We start from the raw sequence: 20417 nt of genomic DNA, 5'->3' as shown, positions 1-20417 counted from the left end.
CAGCAGGAACAGAGATTTATGTATTAGAAAGTAAGAAAAAAGGAAATTTCCCCCATTTAATCTGAAAACCTCAGAGATACGAGGTCAGAATGTGTTTTTGTGGCATTACAACAAAACAGATAGAAGGGTCAACAGAGAAATATTCTATTGATTGTAAAAAGAATGCCTAAGTCCTCTGCAAATTTGCAAAGAGATTCTACGAAATGCATTTTTATCACATGCAGTGGATTGTACAAGGTATGCCACAGCAATTTAGAAATTACCACCAAAATGGTAAACTGCTAAGGAAAACATTTTCACCATTTCCCGTGTTTAGATTGAATGAAGACATAGTAGTAATGATTTTCTGTACATGTAATCAAATCAGCACTTGGATTTAACAAAAACAAAAAAAGAGTAACGGAAACCAAAAAGAGTAATTTAAACTCAGGACAACTATCAATCTATCAGATTGGAATTCTGAAAATATTTTTCAAAAACATACTTCTGATGTGTTGGAAATTTGTGACCTTTCCGCCATCTATTCTAAAATGAAATGATTAAAAAATTGAATTAATATCAGCACAAAAAAATTTCTATGCACAATGGCCTCTTTTAGTGCCATACACCTGCAGTACTAAATGCTACCAAGTAAGTCCAAGAAGATACTGCAATAAGCAATTACAAAATAACCTTTCATATGAACAAATCTCTTATTGACCAGCATTCTACAACTTAAACATAGAAGGCCTCTACCCTTCCTGAATTTTAATTTTGGCATCTATCATGGTACTGTGACTGTTGTCATATAAACGTTTTGTTGTCATATATATGGTTTTAATGCCTTGATGACAGCAATAAAGCAGGAAATAGTTACACATTGCATTCAAGAATCCCATTTTCCTTTTAAAATGTATCACCTTTCAATTTTATGAGATGTCGTCCTTTCTTTTCTGTAGCACTTAATTTACGTTCTTAATACTACTAATCAAGTTTGTATCAATCTAGTCTCTGCTTATCACTGCATTTTCTAAAGTCAATGGTCCGTGTCTTGTCTGGGGCTGTTCCGATCTTCTCTGCTTGTGCAGAGAACATTCACAGCAGCACAAAGCACGATCCTCTCATTGGCAGATCCCCTCCTAAGGTGTCACCTCAGGGGAGCGGGGTCACACCTCTCACCCCCTGATCCCATCCTCTCTGGACTTTATTCTCCAGTGATGCAACATAACAAATGATCCACAGCATCCACCGTTGTACATTAAAACAGTTCTTAAGGACCAAGTCTTCCCTTCTGGATGGTTACAGCAGCTTGTTTGTTTTTAACATGGAAGGATGCAGTTAAAGTTGAATTTTTCAAAGGATTTAGTTCAGCCAGCCAGCCTAAATCGCTGAAATCAGAAACTCCCTCACAGAGCTCCTCTGGCAAGGCAAGGCAGGTTCTGCTGCTCCCTCAAGGAAATGCACCATGGTGACAAGTGGATGCTGAGGACTCTAAGAGGAAGACCCTACCCCTTTCTCAGATACTGCTTTTCTCTGCCTAGGTGTTTTTTGTTTAGTCTCATCATATACAGAAATTCTGACTTAGTGTGACATGATGTTTATGATACATTTTGAAAAATGCAGTGACTTCAGTTTAGATTCACGGTGAAGGATTTATGAGTCTTCTGGTGTTGCTGGTGTGGGCCAGGAGTCCTTGAAGATGATTCTGTGTACAAACCCAAGAGACACAGACTAGAGGGAAGGGGAGTACAGGCAGCAGACGTAAGAAGTGTAGGACAAGAGAGGTACTGCTTGGGAGAAAAGAATAAAAGAGAAGAACCCAAAGAAGCGCCAAGAGCCGAGAGCTGTGTCAGGCCATGGATTCGGCCTGGAAGCAGACTGCAGGGCAGTGGGGCTGGTGCAGGAAAGACGCTCCCTGCCCTGGCGGGAGATCGCGCAGCCACCTCAGCTAAGGAGCTACCTACTGGTAACCTTTTACATCGCCCTCCTCCAGTCAGACAGCATGAAGCAGGGGTGTTTTAGGAGTGCTGAGCAAAGCTCAGCTCTATCTGTGGCTCTTCTGATCTCTTACTGTGCCACCTGCCATTCAGTGTGAATAAAATTCTAAGAGAAAACATTTTTTTGAGCATTTCAGAACTGAACATTTCCATGAAATGCCTCGCATCCTAATTTGCTTAGTAAGTTGCCATTACAGGGAAACATAAGAACAAAAGGGAAACTGAAGAGTAGCAAAGAAGAATAAAAAAAAACAGGCTGCCTGAATGAAAAGGTCATTTTCAAGCAATGTAAAGCTGAAGAATCTTGACTGCCCCCTGAAAAGAGAGCAACCAGACAGATGCAGTATGCTCCTCAGCACCTCGACAGCAAATTCTGGCAGTAAATTTTGAAAATGACTGTTCTACCAGAAAGAGCAATCTAAAATTCAATGTTTTGAAAAATCTCTAAGGTTTTTTTTAAGAATCTGAAATTAAGAAAATACATCTGAATTCTCTAGACCTTATAAACTGTGAAGTGCTCAATCTGACATTTCATGGCTGGATGAGATTAGCTAATATTCTGATTTAGTTAACATGCAACAGCAGATAGCCAAAACAAAGCAGAATCCTAATGTGGTATTTATTCCAAAATTTGTATTACTAATGGCACTGCTGCCATGACAACCTAAAACCCGTGAAGCTGTATTCTACAAACAGTGCTTATGAAAATGGAAAATTACTTTTAAAAGCATAAATTACACATAAATTGACAACAAAAGTAATCATTATACTGACCGAAAACCAACTCTTCGGGTATAATGCAGGCAGTTCTTAGTGACATGAGTCTGGAAGTGGACAGATCTGCAGATTGCTCCACATTCAGGACACGTGTATGGAGATTTATGCTGATGAATTCTCTGGTGTGATGCAAAACTGCACTGGTTAGGAAGCAGCATCTGGCAGATATTGCATATCTTCTAAACGATAAACCAAAATAGATGAAACAAAAGGTTTGGTTCAGCTCTACATAAAGTCTTGTGTCAAACTGCAATATATCAAATAAAAGGTTAGATGTTATGACTGTGATGGGAACCAAAAGAAGTAGGCAAGTACTAAATGCAGGCCCTACTGACAAACCTTGCAGGACAGAGCTGGGTAGACATTGGCAACTCGACATATAGTGGCATCCTGGGCTGTTCTGGCACAACAAAGCTCCTCCATACGCCACCGACCACAGGCGATGCACATTGGTTTACAGGAGTTTTACTGAGGTGCCTAACACGGTTACCTTAATAGTACAAAGGGCCCAAGTACTACCTGAGGATCAGACCTCATGGTTTTAATTCAGTGCACCATATAAAGTAAAAAAAACCAAACCCACCAAATATACTATCTTCACTTTCCTTGAGCCCCGCTCCTGATTAATTCTTCCAGTAATATCCATAGTAACAACAAAATGCAGTATCCTCAGGCAGAAAGGGCACAGATAGTTTAAAACTACATTTCTCAGGGCAGAACACAATATCTGCATTCTATCAGCATAGTGTGCAGCTGAGTAAAAACTAGAGATAGATAAAATATTTACAAAGCTTTCTTTGCAGGGTACATGCAGCAGTAACTTACTAAACTAATGCCTTTGTTGTATTTTGCTATACAAAAATAATTAAAAAAATTCTTCAACTACACGTTAATTACAGGCGAAATCAGAAACACTGAAATTCTTTGGGTGCTTTGTGCCATTTTTGGGATGAAATGCAAATGATACAACCCAGCTGTAAATAGGCTTCACTTCTGCTCACCATTGCTATCCATCACTGGAGGACACAAAGACCCACACCTGCAAAAGCATTCCAAAAAATGTTTCCTCTCCAACAATACATTCCTAAGATCTCTGTGCAGGCAGCTGACATCCCACATGGAGCTGTGCTTCTGTTTAACACCAACCATGGAGCTGCCTCACTGACTTCAGCACACACATCCACGCGCAGATACAAGTCTCTGCAGGACAGGACTTCAACTCAACTTCCTCCCATGAGACTCTGTAAGGCTTTTCAAATTATTACTTCTTACAAATCTCATCAGACTGACGAAGATTTAAAAACAAAACCAAGACTCCTTCATGGCATGTTTTTTTCTTTTTAACAGGAGATTTGCATATTTTTAGAAATTTTATCTGTAAGAGTCTTGCAGATGTAGTGATGTGTACATTTTGCAAGAATCTCCACAGCTGCATTATAAAGTATTTACTAACCCATGTATGAAGAGATCCTGAAATAAATAATTAAGAAATAATCCATTTCCTCACGGTAAAAGAGCTTCTTACTAAAAAACATGTGCCTCACAAAAAGTCATCCCCTTCCTCTAATTGAGGTGACTCGCCTTTAAAACTCTTTTTAAAAAACAGGAAAATTCAGACCATATAACAGCAGAATCAAGGCTACCACTGTAGAAGAAATAGTAGTGTTACAAATAGTTGTCATAGGAATCCGACTTACTAGTATTAGCAACCATGCCAGTAAAAACCCCACTGCTCCCATTGAACCGACGGGAAGTGGACACTAACGCCACAGACAGAAGGAAAAAGCCTTTATAGTCACTGCAAAACCCCTAGGTTTTCTTCCTAATAAAACACTGCTTGATATCAAGGTCTAAAGTAACTCCTTAATTGCCTTAGCATTTTTACAATATCACTGATATTCTAAAAAAAGTATATTTTTGTGTTACAATCTCCTCACTCCATTAAGCTATTTTGGAAAAGAATTTAAATCTAAATGCTTTTTTTGAAAGCAATTACTTGATTCTGTTTTAAAAAAACAGTAATTTTAAGTAGAAATGTTAACATGGAACATCTTGTGGTGACACACACAGAAGCAAGAAGTGCATTTTCACGTGGTTCACTTTTCATCTTTACTTTGTGAACAAGGTGGCCTGATATGTTTGAACATGGTCTCCATCCAGACCCTGTTCTCACATGTCCTGACAACAGCAAGATGGCAAAATGCAGAACATGAAAACAGGGGAAGTTAAGCAAAGAAAATCTGCCATTGCTCAGGTTGGGGCTCAGTATCAGCACTACTGCCAGCCTGAGAGATCAGCACGGGGAGTTCCCACCTATGGGGGGCTCTGCTGAGGCCAGCGCTCCCCGGGGGCCTTGAACTGTCACCCAATTAGAGCCTTTGTGACACAGGAAACTGAGAATGTGTTCAGACACAGAGACACAGAGTCACTTTGAAATGCCAAATGTTTCCTCAGCTGACCAAACAGCAATGGCTGGAACACCGACTCACGACCTCCAACTGAACTTGATATTAACTTTGTCTTCAGCTCAGGCTTAAAGGCAAAACCCTGACTAACCATAACTCCACTTAAAACGTGGTTGCCACATTTACCTGGCTTCAGTGCCACTCCTAAAAATCTATCTTTTGCCATTAATGTATTAAGCAGCAATATAACACCGGAGAATCTGGAGTACTGATTATGTAACAAATCAGAAAAAACCCTTCTTATTCCAGTAGCAGAAACCGAGGTGTTTTGGTAGCCCTTCCAACACCTGCCAGCTGCAGCACCATGGGGCAGCCAGGCTGCTGTGCAGCAGAGCCAACCCCAGCTCAGCCTCAGCTCCCCGAGCTGGCAGCACACGGCCTGCTGGGGCCACTGCTGTGCTTGCTAGGGAGCACAGCAAGACAAAGTTTAATTGTAACTAGCTACACTAGAGCAAGAAGAATCTACTGTGAAATTCTGAAGTTCAGCATGCTTCATTTCCATATAATTCATGGAGATGATAGTTTCATTCAGGCAGGAAACCTGTCAGTGAGTGGCCCCATTCCCTTTAACAGAAATATGAATGGAAGTAAAATATTACAGAGAGGCAGCCACTTTATAGGGAAGCATCTTTTACTTGCTAGTGCTGTTTTACTATTGTTTATTTTAAAAGACACATTCTACCTTCATAACAGGAGTTTAAGAAGAAAAAGAAGTAAGAGCTGATTACGGCTTAGACTCACTGAAAACATAAAACAGTATAAAAATGTCCATTTCAAAAGCAATTAGGTGGACACTAGAAAGAACAGTGAGCTGCAAAAAATAATTTTTCCTATTGTTTCCCAAATCCAAATGTTCATTTTTATTATTCCTTACAAAGTAAAAATATTTTTTTCACCTAACTTTCCTGTCACCTTCCCCCCACAACAGTGGTAGTTTTGCAACAAAAAGCCAGTGTCAAGCTCTAAAAAAGAAAAGAGAAGTCAGAGTATTTCTCATCCAAGCATTCCAAGGGGTAGCATATAATGAAAAAGTACCAAATGTTTATCAATAAAATGCCTGTACAGAGTCTTTCTGAAGCAAACACTACCCTTGCAGCAATGCTTGGGATAAAAATTGGACAAAAAGGTAACTTAGCAAGAACTCAGGATCTATTTTGCTCTCGCTAAAGCAGCTGTTCAGTTGAACAGTTTCTGTGCTGAGCATTTCAATATAGCTACAACACTACAGTATATAATAAAATATTAGGGTTAAAATATTAGAAAAAAAATCAGGACAGAATCAAAACCTTTTGCTCAATATGTGAGGATTATGAAAAAAATTAATTTCAAAGAGGATATTTCAACAAAGAACATTTAAAACTATGTTTATTAGGAGTGTTCTTTTAAAGATGGAAGAACATGAAAATAACTTCTTTTCCTCCTGTGCTCTGCAGCAACAAGGCTTTTTTTGGTTTGTTTTGTTTTGAACCTGGGAGTCTATGGCCTAGCGAGCAGGGATTAAGGCCTCGTTCATACCTCAGCTCCCAAAGAGAGCAAGTTTCCCACGAGACACAAATGCCCTGGTAGGCAGCAGGCAATGACGACTGTCCTCTGCAGCTTTGTGAGCTCTCCTCCTGAACAGCAGTACCTATCTGTGCACCTGCACTTATCTTTCCACCTAACCACAGTTGTATTTTGGCATTCTGTGAAGATCTCAGTTGCCTTCCTGTAGTAAGCAACCAGTGTAAACAGGATCTAACAGGACATGCACAGAGAGCAAACTCGGCAGCAATGGGGCGAAAGCACAGGCCAGAGGAAGCAGGAAAGGGCAAAAGGAGTCTCTACACATCTCTTTAGTCCCTACAAGAAAAGGCTCCCACAGATAGTACATCAGTTTTTTAGCTTTGTTCTCTATTTCATTTTATCCTTACCTCATCCTCCCAACCTATTCTCAGTGTGTCTCTCTCTCTCTCATCCACTTGTTGTATCTTGTTAACTTCTTAATTGCTTGATTTTATAGTATCAAGAACAATAAGGTTTTCACAAGGACTTATACCAAATCATACCTAATGGACTATTATTGAAACAAAGATAAACCTAATACCAATAAGCAGCAGCCAAGTAGTTAGCTAAGAAAGAATTACTGAGTACTAAGTAACTCAAGAGCTGGTGTACAATCTACTCGTGGCCAGCCTTCAGACACCATTCAAAACGGCAAGATCTAAGGACAGAACACCTTCTGCTAACTTCTGACAAAAAGCTCAGCTACACTTGCTTCAGACAGGCACATCCACAGCTCCTCACAGAAAGAAATTCACTCACATGGTATCTCACTGTGAATCCTGGCAATTTCAACCTAAGTCCACTAGCCAGTCAGTAACACAGGAGCCACACAACCCATACGCTCAAATTCAAATCTCTTCACGTGCCTCTCTGTAGCGGTAGGTGCAGCCCAACTGCTTCATGGTCACAGAACAGGCCTTAAGCCTACTCAACAAATGCTGACAGAAACCTGTCTGCACTTCTGTGACTGGTGGATTTTTTCCTAACTGCAGGACTTAAAAAACTTCGTCCTGTACACTGCTGTGCAGTTCCCAGGAATATTCCTGTCTTGATCAATCTGACTATCTTTGCAGGTTTTCAGCTTCCCATGTGGCAAGAAGCTGCAACACCAAGCTCAACTGAATGCTTTGAAACACACAGAAACACAAGAATCCCTTTTAATTGGCACACCCCAACAGAAATCCAACTATATCATTTAATTAATGATCTTAACTCTTACAGGATTATAAAATACATCGCACACTGATTAATATCGACTTTTATTGAATGATGTGTTTCTTTCAGATTAGGCCACATACATCAGTAAAGAATTTTAAAATGTTTTCTAAGTTTAACTCAGTAGCAATCGTGAGAGCAAAGGAAAACCAACATGAATCAACAAATGGTCACACAGCAAGAAATGCATGCTAGTGAGCACCACTTTTCACTGCTGCTGCAGACAGACCTGAGGCAGGCAGCACGCACGCCCCCTCAGGAGGATCAGTGTGCCGTGGAGCTGCGGGCGGAGGAGTGCCTAGCTCGCCTACGCTGCTAGAGGAAAGTAACCAAGTGAAGATTTGAAACTATCATTCAGATTAAATAGGCGGGCTGTTAATGAGGGTGCCAATTAAGTGGATTCCACAGCATACTTGAATTCCAAAGCACAGAAAGAATCATTAAAACTTCTTAATAAAGACCATTAATTTCAGTATTATAGTGTTCAGCTGTAAGAAAACTAGTGCTAAATTTTAGCAAAATTATACAGTGTAGACTTCAGGGCCTAAAAAAAAGAAAATCTAGGAAGTCTTATTTTAAAAATGTTGACATTCACTATATACATGCTTGCAAGATATTTTACGCATTTCGTTTATACTTTTAATCACAGAGGTTCAGGTAATTAACAGCTAAATGGAAGTAAAACCATATCCCAAGTCTCCCAGGCTTATAGATGAAACACTGGAATTTAAACATATGATACTCTACTTGTCCACTTGTGTCTGCAGCCTGCTGGAAATGAGTCGCTAGAGATGTCTCATCTTGAAAAACTTCATTGCACTCCAAACACTTCAGACTATGTCTACAGAGTTTTGACGGATCTTCGTCCAGCGGCATAGCTGGAATGACAGGTGTACTTGCTGGGGCCGATATGACTGTCCCAGTTATGCCAGACTGGATCTTTGTTACTGTATGCGTGCCAGCTCCCACAGGGCTTTGAAGCATAGATGTAGCAGTATTGCTTAAAGGAGATGCTATCATTTGATCTGCTGGGACTGGTTTTAGAATCAGGTGTGAACACTGCATCACAACTCCTTTTTCCTTGTGTCCACGAGCATGGGAAAGAAGACTGCACTTATTGTAGAAAACTAAATTCTTTGTGCAATGGTTACACGTCACTTCGATTCGCACGCTCCTCCTGTCGTAATGCTGGGTCAGGCTCTTCTCCAGAGCAAAGGAGTCACCGCACTCCAGACACTTGTAACCTCGCGTTGGTAGCGTTATGCCGGCATTGGCAGGGGGACTGAGGTTTGGGATGTAAACTGGTACGGGATTGACGCTACTCAGCACCTTATTGAATGCTTCCACCACAGAACTCTGCAGAGATGACACCACCTGGACTCGAGACACTTTTTTAGAAGGCTGTGAGGCAGCTGCAGAAATTATTGCCTGCTTTATTTGTTGCTGAGGTTTCGTTAGCACTTGGCGGAGTTCAGAGGTGGTTTGAGCACCCTGAGGCAGAAGGTTAAGGTTGGCAAGATGGACTGTCTTTGGCACAAGTTTGGCACTGGCAAGGCTTGAGGCGGGCACCACAACAGTCTGCTGCTGTATCGCGTTGGCAGCTTTTATAATGGCGCTGCTGGCGCTCTGCACTGAAGCAGCAGATATTACAGTGGCCTTCACTGTAGTATTGTTAGCAAGCTTCAAATTAATAACTTGCGAACCTGCTGTTTTAACTGCTGAAACTGGGAGGAAGGCAGTAGCCACGGGTTTGATAGTGACCTGTTTTGGTGCTAGTTCTGCAGACGCAACTGCGTTGGTGACAACTGTGGACTGGAGAGGGGCTCTAGGAGGAGAGGACAGAACAGCAGCAGAAGTTGGCGAGGACAGGAGAGAGGTCATGGAAGTTACCATAGAACCAGTCTGCTCTGGCTTTTTACCAGAATCTAGATCAACTTCTGGCAACACTCTAGTAACAGTTCTCTTGATCTCCCCAGAAGAAGTCTTGATGGTTTTTATGCGAACTTTTGGAATTGCTGGCGTTGACCCTGCGGGAGAGGATGGAGACCCTTTGCTACTGTTTTCACTCGATACGCTTCTGGGACTATCAGGTGGCCTGACAGATGGCTTTTTAGCACCATCAATGAGACTCTGAGATTCAGGTGATTTTTCAATAGCCCGGGGACTTTCACTCATGTCTTTTGGTAACGGAGAAGATTCTCCTGAATTAGACTGCAAATCTTTACTGCTATCTGTAGCTGCCTTTTTAGCACTCAGTGCTGCAATTGCAGCAATGCATGAAGAAAGCTTTGCTGATGACTTTGCTTTGGACTGTGACATGCTGGCAAGATTTGTTTCACTTTTTTCAGTACTCAGTTTTCCATCAAGTACCTTGTTTTCAAGAAGCTTCTCAGAGTTGTCTTTTAGCAACTTGTCCTCTGTTTTTCGAGCTTTAAAAGGCTCATAGACACTTAAATTCATGGAGTTTGTGTCTGTCTCTCGTTTAGCAGCTTTAGTTTTGTCTATACTACTTGAAACTGGGATTCCAGATTTAATCAGATTCTCCCCTCCAAGTGCCTTTAGTTTGTCATATTCCTGCTAAGATACAGATCCTGCCAAGACATTTGCTCTGAAATTTGCACGCATCTCCTCTTTATCCGGGGGGTCATCCACCTCAATTTTTTCATCATCATCGAATTCTTCAGCACTTGATATTGGGCTAAACTGGTTGAAAGCTGAATCCTTCAGTGCAGTCTCAGAAGCTGACCCATCATCTTTAAGTGACTTCCCTTCATCTTTACTGTAACTCTCCAGACCTGATGATGTTAGAAAGCCATTATGCAAGCCGTTGCCTGTGGCATGGTGGCCATCCTTGTCCCCTCCTTCGGAAGAGTCGATAGTACGCACGTTCTTCACAATGACGCTCACGCCCACGTCAGATGATGACGGGGCATGAGAATCTTCATCTGCGTGGGCATTTTGTTTTATGTGGCTTTCATGGTCATCATGTCCAGATTCAATAGCTGCTTTTGGATCAACCATGTCTGGTATATCAAAGGCTGCAAGAAGGTCATCGAAATCTGGGGTCTTCATATCCCCCATGGTCATGTATTTGATTGTAAGCAAATCTGTAAAATAAGCAGAAAGTCATCATCTCAGTATTTTAAGCTCTAATGGCACAGTCTTACACAAAATACATGTATGTTCACACATGCCACGCCAAAAGGCATTATTTCACTTTTGAAGCAGTATTTTCAGAAACTAAACATCACGGAACAGTGTTCCAGTGCAAGTGTACAGTCACATTATTACGCCAAGAGCTATGGTAATCCATCAGCTCCAGAGACTTGCCATGTAGTTTTTTCATTCTAGGCACAAATGTCTCTTCAGCCACTTCCTCCCTGTCTGCTCTTCTTACACTCTACACTCCCTTCTTCTCCCAGATACACCATGATTACAGCAAGATACCTGGACTTTTATGAAAATAATGTGATACGCTTGCAATTCCTCCTAAGTTTAGATTTTCCTTGGCATTTGTATTATCAGCCTGATAAGCCTTCTTTAAGATGGTTAACAAATGTGTTTCTACTAACAGTTTCAGACTGCTGAACTGTTTTCTGTAAATTCAATTGCTTTACAAGAATTATGGAGTAAGCATCTCCCAGTGTCCACAATGCTTTTTTTAGCAGTTCTAATGATGGATCTGCTGTATCTACACTACTTCTGACAGGTGTCTCACCTACTTTAAAGACCTCCCATAACAGAGATTCTACAATCTCTAATGTAATTTACACCAGTCATTCACAATTTTCAATGTTTCCTACTGCACAGTCTGAATCTTTCCTGATGCAATCTGAATGAACTGCCTGTGGTTCTACTCACCTATCCTCTCTGCAACAGCACTTTACTCTGACACCATCACCTCTCTTCAAAACCAACCAGCAACGGATCTTTAGGGTTTTATTTCTCCTCACATCTAACATTTCCCAGATCCTGTTCTTTTTGTTCACCACTGGCCTCTGCTGTGGGTTTTTTTTTATTCTCCTCCTCCTTTCAGTTCTGAAACTGAACAGGAAACTCAAAACCGAAACTTTACAAATGCTGAGTAAAAAGAAAAATTAACTTTGAGTATACTTTTAGATTTAAATACCACTATAACATTTGCATTTTTGAAAGTTTTCCTATTCTAAAATTTCCTTTAATTACATATACCGGAGTTTAATTAGAATTTAGCAATAGCAACGAATTCAGTAAAGGCCCACTTACACAGCATTTCATCTGAGTATGTCTAAGAGCAAAACTGTGCAGCAGAGGAGATATATTTGTCCTTTAGTGAGAAACTCAGTTACTCCGATTCAAAAATGGAAAAATATCTCAAAAGAATTCAGAGCTATGATCATAAACTCATCAACAGAGCACACTACATACAGCTGCAACTGGTTTTCAAGCATATGTAGAAGGAACAACTTCCATGCTCTACCAGAGCATGAGCATGGAATGGTTTCTTCTACATGGGAGACTCAGAAATACTCCTGTCTTTATGAAGGACATTATTCCCATTATTCAAACTTTTAAAGCAATCCAAGTTGAACAAAAAGGGACAAAAGATATGGCTAGTTTTAAAAAACTAAGCAAAGTTGCAACCTGGGCATTTTACTCATCTCTTCCTCACTATTCTAGTACACAATTTTAAGATTTGATATATAAATAAATGTTTCCACCACAATGCCAGGACTCTGAAGCCACATTCCTCCCTTTTTTACCTCCAGAACTCTCCCAGTAATTCCTCCCCTTGAGGATAAAACTCCGCCTTCCATTCAAGATCAAAATCAACCGATTGCCAGACAAGCTGTTAGTCTGTCCCTTCTCCAGGCCAACATGATGCCTGTGAATGCTGGAAATGAGGCAACTTCCTGGTTCCCTAGGAAATCAGGATTTTCCAGGAACTGGAATTTCAGAACTGCTTTTAAGGTGCTGAGAGCGAAGCTCAGTGTCTCCAAAGAGACACAGAAAGGTGTAAAACCCTAGCATCAGCAGGTGCCATTGAGAGATCTTCAGAACTGATCTGAGAAACAGTCCACAAGGTGCATAATTGAGGAGACATTCCTCAGACTAAACCATCAAACACTTAAAAGAAACAACCTGCAAGGCCTACACCTCCTCAAACATCTCCGTCTGAAATGGATTGTTTTTCAGTTTTAGTTTCTGAATATTAGAAACAGCAGGGGAATACTAACTTGAAATATATATTATGAAGAACAATGGGTAGATAATACAATAAACACCCCTAATTTTGTGGGTATTCATGTAAAGACTCTGTTCTTCTATTTATTGACTCTGTCATTTTCAGATTACAGTCTCCCTTTGTAACATTCCTCTTCCTTCCCATCAACCAGTTCCATTCCCTGCCCCTCCACCTGGCTGGCTGCTGCTGTGTACCAGGATGCCAGGAAAAGCCTACCACTTTTGTTCTAATACTTGCAATCTTCAGGGCACTTGCATTACTTGAGAAAAGTTGTTAAAGAATATCAGTTTCTTTAAAAATTCAAGCATTACTTTGCTTATTGATTATTTAATGATAGAAGTGGATACATCCAATAGGAATTACACAGCTAGAGAGCCATGGAGCAGTGAGGTGTAATGATGCTTCTGGGTTCTGCTTTTTTGATGGCGGGTGACAGGACTTTTGGGGAGATACCCCTGAATCTTAAAAACTTAAGATAGCAGATTCGAAGTATACTGTATACTGAGTATACAAATTAAGTTCCAGAGGATGAAGCAACATTGTTTTGTTTGGTTCATTCTTTGTTCAAAGTGTATATGAGTGACTTTCCACATTGTTCTTCCTTTGGAAACTCATCTCCTCAGATAAGTGCTTCCTATAAGCAGCACAAAAAAAAGGGCACAGGTTTTAGGCAAGGGAAGAGACCCCTTGGCAGTTCCACTCTCTTACTTTTCTCAGTTAGCCTTTTTGTGACAGTTCACCTGGTAACACATTTCAGTGAAGCACTGAAGTGCTGGGGTTGAAACCCCCAGCCCTGACTCAGGGTTGATGTATGGGCCATGTCCAACCGGGCAGGGAAGACTCTCCTGACTGGTTTTCACCCAGGGCTTGGCACACCTTTGGCAGGGGATGACCACCAGGTGCCCCCACCTTCAGCATTAACCTCAGGTGTCCCACCTCCAAGTTAACAGCATAAAAGCTGGCTTGGCCCCCAGGGGTCTGGGGGTGGGAAAGCTGACCTATGTAGTGAGTACACTAGGTAGGACGTTCAGTTACTGGAGGGGCCTTCCAACGTCCTGTTGTAGGCAGAGCCCCCAGAGGTGGGACATCAGGACAGCTGGGAGCAGAGGAAAAGTGTATCTGTAATAATGGCATCATTAGTTGGACTGGTTGCCTGGGTCCTTGGTCAATTTGCTCCTGCCTCCACTGCATCTAGCACTGCGAGTGAATATAAACCTTTTAATTCTTACAGTGGGTGGCCACCTCAGATCCCTTGCATATGATTTAAGACTGGAAGGAGGGATCTGGCTCACGTGTTGTCCACTAATGATAACATCCTTTCTGTCTGGACATGTGGTCAGCAAAAGAAGCACTCACTTGGGTAATTATGTCCAAACAAGAACCAGTCCATGAAAACTCTGTGGCAGTGGAAGAAGCAAACAGGACAATAATTTGATGCTACACCCATGAGAAACAGATTCTTGTAGACCTTTTGGGCCCTTCATAGCCTGGCTGTTAAAATGGAAAGCCTAACAATGTGTTCAAAGACTTTAAAAGGCTGATCTCCAGAAAAAGGGGAAAACATCTGCAAGATGTAGTGTATCCGGGAGCTTCCACCTTATTATCAGGGATTCCAGAGACCATTTTGAAATATTGCTTTCATACAGCATCTACCTGTGTAGATGTAAGGAAGGCTGAAATACACAATGACATAAATATCAACCACAGAAATATTAGGTCTAGAATTAAAGTAAACAGCTGCTTCTGATGGACTAATGGAATTTACCACATGGAATCTCTGTCACACCTCCTCAAGCCCTGTATCTATACCCATTCCAGGTGGAGGGACTCTAGCCATGAGGAAAACCAAACCAACCTACCCCTTCCTGTACTCTGCCAAGCCAGGGGGGAGCAGACAAGCACACAGAAGAAAACATTTTTTCCCTTGCTTTCTAAATGTGATTTCTCTTGTAGCTTGGGCCTTAAGACAGCTGCAGAGGAGGCACAGCATTCTCCTCCAAAGAAGACCAAGATGCCTATAAATTGCTGCTGAAAATAAGATACTTTTTGGTATAAAGCTAAGCAATAGTAAACACTCAAACCCAACTCATTTTGGGGAAGTTCAACAGCCTAATGAAGACAAGAGAATAGAACTGCCTGAAGCTCACAGACAGGTCCTGTCTTCCAACTGCTCAAAACTCTGATTTTTGTCTGTCAGATACAAGACTAACATCAAGCTTTCCAGGTCTACTGATCCTCCCTCTCCTATACTTTTCCAATTTATATTCTCTACACATGAAAGCTCCTACCTATCTTTTCTGTATCACCAGCATGCTCTTACATGTTCAGTTTATTTTTTTATTTCATCATTAACCTTTGAAGAACTGACCAAGTTTTTATCCTTGTCACTTACCCTCCTGCTCATCCAAATCTTCATTGCTCAATCACAAGTCTAGGGACTCCAAGCCATTGCTTTACCTGTCTGTACTAGCCCTGTCTTTTCTACTGTGCTAAAAGTAATGTCTACTCTTTGCCTTCAAATCCCACGAAACTGCCTGTACTTACAAAATGTAACTCCATGCTTCTGTCCAGACTGCTTAGGCCTCCCTCAGTAGCAAGTCTATTATTTAAAGGAAAAAAAGCCAATTTAATTTTCACCTCTCTATGGAATTCATGTTCTTGTGACTACACTCCTGTATCTTCCCTAAACTCTTCCTACAGTTTTCACCTCCATTTGTACTATGTACAGTTGTGGACTGTTTACTCTTTAGGGCAGAGATCTTTTATTTTGTATGTTCTTCAAAGAAAATCAATGTTCCTCTCAGCACTGTGCAAACAAGAGCATCAAGACACCACTTTTCAGTGTCTAGCACTTGGTAATGTCTTGACTCTGGAAGAATACTTCTGATGTAATTATATACAGCAATGATCCCGTTATAGTTAGACTGATATAAAATCCCAGTTAGAAACACTATTCCAGAACAAAATTCTGATCATCTGGTATAATTACTTCCAAACATGAGTAACGATGCCTAAATAATACCATGCTCATTCTGGAAGAAAATGCCTATGCAGGGAGTAATACCAGTCTAACCAGCATGAAAGTATAGTTATATTCTCTTAGCTTCTGTATTGTTAGGCCAAGAAATTTCACAGGTAGAGAAGACAAGTGATTCAATCAGAATTATAGTAATATATATCCGAACATTAGGCAAACATCAGCCCAATACACAGGTTATAAGCAGTTTAATAGTTATTCAGCATATCAGTAATTATGAGTAACATTTCTGATTATTTATTTTGAAAGCTACGTATCTGAAAGAGAGACAAAAGCAACCACCAAACCTGCTTCCGGAACTGAAAACCACAGCCCAAATCACAGCTTGGTGTGGTCTGAAATACTCAGCAAGCAAGGAGGATACACAAGAGGCCACTTTAACCACAGTCTGCAATGCCTATCAGTCACATAAAATGGAGGTTCCTTTTCACTTCCCAAAGGCCACATGACTTGTTACTGTTGCAAAACTCAGACAGATGCCTGTCTCCAGAAATGTAACTTCCATAACAGACAGTATTTTGATTCCTTAGGATAAAGGTCTCCTCTACCATCCACAAAGGTCATGTCAGTCCTTACATCTTTCTCAAGTATGGAGTGTTTTACAGTTAAAATATATACCAACCTCATTTGCTATTTCAGCATTATGTACTGTATTCAGATGGTTTTAGAAATTAAAAAAAAAAAAAAGAAGAAAAATCCAATTTGTCTCCATGCATGAGACTCAATGAGTAAGAGAAATCTGAATTTGTACTTCTGGTTTTCTAAGAGAACATCCTACCAATTTTCTTCCTCACACTTCAGTCTCAAAAACACTTTGGAGGGTCCTGGCCCAGTTTTTAAAGTACTACAAATTTTAGGTTGGTGGTGTTTTTTTTTTTTTTTTTAAACTCAATGCAGTAATCTTGCTGTTGACAGTTTCAGAAGAATTTAAGGATTTATTCTTTACTAGCCCAAAAGAAGTTTTCAACAGATGCTTCACAATCTCAGAAAAGCTGAGGCTGAAGGGGACCTCTGGAACTCCAACTTCTCTTGCTCAAAGCAGGGTCAGCTACAGCAGGACCTTCAAGATGTTGTCCAGTCAGGTTTTGAGACAGAACATTTTGGAATTGGGACAGTTCCAAAAGTTCCAAAGCTCAGAAAGTGGCTGTGATTTATAGGGCTGTCTCTGTAGCCTGTTTCCACAGCAGACGGTACCAGTTCACATTTGACTTTGATCTACTTTCACACAAGCAGCACAATTAAGATGCTACAAACAAATCTGGATGCCAAAAGGAGGAAAAAAAATTTGAATGCTAACCTTTCCCAACCATTAATCCAAGATACCATTCAGTATTACAGACAAAAGACAGTATTATTTATGAATAATTGGTAAAATACCTGCAAAACCATAAAAAAATTATTTAACAAACCCATTTATCCACTCATTCTACTTTTATTCACCTAGCTCTAGAATACCAGGGAAGCCTGTTAATCCACACACTGGCTACAAGAGTTGTTTTTTGACTAGCAAATGCTGAAAACAAACAAGCAATAAACCCACCAAAGTCAACACATTGCCAAGTGCATTCTGTTGATTGGAATAAAAGTGTAGCTTGGCTGTAATTACTTGCAGTATTTTTAACTTTTCAATTCAGGATTGTCTGCTGTACAAATTTTGGAAGTTTGAAATCACATACACCAGAAACGAAAGCAACAGTAGCAGATGACATCTGAGACAAGAGGATATGGAAGTCCTGGAAAAAAATCACCAAGATACCGAGTGACACCTGCACGATGTTCAGGGTGCAGTGCTGTAGCCTGGCACGGGGACAGACCCACAGCTCACGTGTGTGCACACTCTCTTCCTGGCACACAGAATAATCAGAGGCCACCAGGATGACACTTATCTCCACCCATGGAACACAGATGCTGTTGCATCCAGACTAAAGCTTGAGGAGTTACGTTGCCTTGTTTGCTGTTCATTCACACAGGCAAAACCCCTTCCAAATGGTTTGCCCACGGAGTGAGGCTGAGGGCTCCAGGAATACAAGGTCTCTGCAGAGAGGTCTCTTATTCAGACTTCAACACCGAATATGGCAAAGTGCTATTTCTGCCTATTGCTTAGCTGAGCTTTGCAATTACCCATTACCAAGCCAGGTCAAACCAACAGGTACCTGCCCCCTGCAGGAGCCCGAGCTGGTGTGCAGCTGTAAAGCTGTTCCTGTTTCCAAGACACACCAGTCCCTGTTCCCAACTGCGAGTCGGTAACTGTCTCTGTCCTTTTCTACTGTGTCCTGCATCTGATGATGGATCGCTCTTATCTGACCTGTTAAAAGATGAGCCCTTTTCCCCTTTAAAGACAGTTCCTGAGAATTATTGTTTGTTTTCTTAAGCAAATTTCCTTTTTTTTTTTTGACAGCCAAAACAGACCTGTAGCTTACAACTCCTTAGAAGCCTCATCTTGTAGTCTAACTCCTCTGCCTTTGAACTTTCTTATTTTTTTTTTCAAAAGTAATGTCTCAAGTTCTCTTTGGGTTGGAGAAAACAGGAAGGGAAAGAAAAGGGGCATCTTCTGAAGTCTGTCCACCTCCTCCTCTTATACCACCACTGAACTACCTCTAGCACAGTGTGAAGAGAACCACATGCAACTGGTTCAAAATTCACTCTCACCAGCCTCTGGCTGGCAAAAAGAACAGCGATACTCCAGTAGACAAGCAAGGTTATCTCCCTTCCCACACCATATGGAGCTGAACAGATCATCTTTGCCCACAGCTGGCCAAATGAAAACTGCCTACGTTTATCAAGAGATGACGCTAAGGTTTTGGGCCTAGCAATTAGGTGAATTTCTCCTAAAATTGAGATGAATTCATGAAAAGAAGGTAAATCACCATACCATTCTTTTTACACTCTATGTAAAAATGAATTATAAAAACGGCTTCATTTTGTACTTCGGTATGTCAAGTGGGCCGGAATAGGAACATGAATAATTTGGATGTACAAAAATAATGCACAGTATTTTGAAATTCCCAATTTAATGCAAATTTCAATCTCACCCCCTAAGTGGCACCTGCTTTCTGTCTGTTTCCTTTAATGCACTTTTTTTTCTTTTTTAAGTGGATGGCAATTCTTGCTCAGAACCAGCATGAAGCAGCTGCTGGCAATCTTGGAGGGAGCACTCCAAGTCAGGCAGGGCCCACCTGTGCAGCACGAGCAATAAACAGGCCCCAAAACATTCGGGTCAAGTTTGGGGTTTTTCTAAACATACATTCCGAGCAATCTGTATGTGTATTTATATTTTAATGCACATACATACTTCTAAGAAAATTAAAAGGTAGTTTATTTATTCAGAAGAGGCTTGGGACTTTATAAATCATGACCCCTTATTCTCAAGATCAAACCCCTAAGACAAGCCTCAATGCAAAATGAAATCACAACTGCTGATGCTGAGGACGAACCCTCCAGCACTAAGCAGCATTTTCTGCTGGAAAGCTGGCCTACATGCAAAATCAAAGTCTCCTGATGAAGAGCAATTCCAGATATTATCAACTATAAAAAAATAAAACTCACCAGGAACACTGCGGACTCCAGCATCTATTCAGGTTTCGCATCTTAAAGGATACAAAAATCTCTGCAAGTTCAAAACCCCCTCTGCTAAACATGAAAATTCATAACACAGATTGTGTTCAAAAATCCAAACAAAGCAGATACATCGAATTTTCTGACAATTCAAGAACTTACTAGTCTGGTAGACAGAAAAAAAGGAAAAGGTGCTCTCACGTAACATACGAATTCTAGCTGACACTTGGGAAAGAATATGCCTCATCAGCAGCAAGTGATACTATTCCTATCATGCAACAAGAATTCATGTCAGCAAGCATAATTTTGCTACAGATGTCTATAGTCAAAAATATAGAACCTCTGCATCCAAATTATGAAAACTACGAGCAGAAATCAGCACAGTGATCTGTCAGGCATTTTGCTCCACCACACAAGCTATTCACTGCCCTATCAAACCCGAGGAACCACATGTAGCTGCATTAAGACCCACAAAACCCTAATTTCAGGCTAAACATTAGCATGCTCTTTTCACTTTTCTACAATTAGTATCTAAATATCTTATGTAATACACTGCAGTCAGAAATAAAAAGGTTCCCTTGTATTGTCACCCTCTGATGCAGACACCCTGCCTTTCATCAGCTACC

At 40.8% G+C, this 20417-nt stretch overlaps 1 protein-coding gene across 1 annotated transcript in view; it reads right to left on the bottom strand.

Moving 5' to 3' along the window:
- ZNF532 (zinc finger protein 532) overlaps positions 1 to 11079 on the bottom strand; it is a 30787-nt gene extending 19708 nt beyond the window's left edge. The window contains 2 exon segments of the mRNA XM_008935384.1: positions 2751 to 2932; positions 8723 to 11079. Coding sequence (XP_008933632.1) covers positions 2751 to 2932; positions 8723 to 11062 — 2522 coding nt within the window. The 5' untranslated portion in view covers positions 11063 to 11079.
- Between the last annotated feature and the right edge of the window lie 9338 nt (positions 11080 to 20417).

Source organism: Merops nubicus, unplaced genomic scaffold, assembly GCF_000691845.1.
Source record: "Merops nubicus isolate BGI_N331 unplaced genomic scaffold, ASM69184v1 scaffold22282, whole genome shotgun sequence".
Classification (NCBI taxonomy): Eukaryota; Metazoa; Chordata; class Aves; order Coraciiformes; family Meropidae; genus Merops; species Merops nubicus.
The sequence above is the reverse complement of the archived record's forward strand: the minus strand, read 5'-3'. Positions and strand labels throughout refer to the sequence as shown.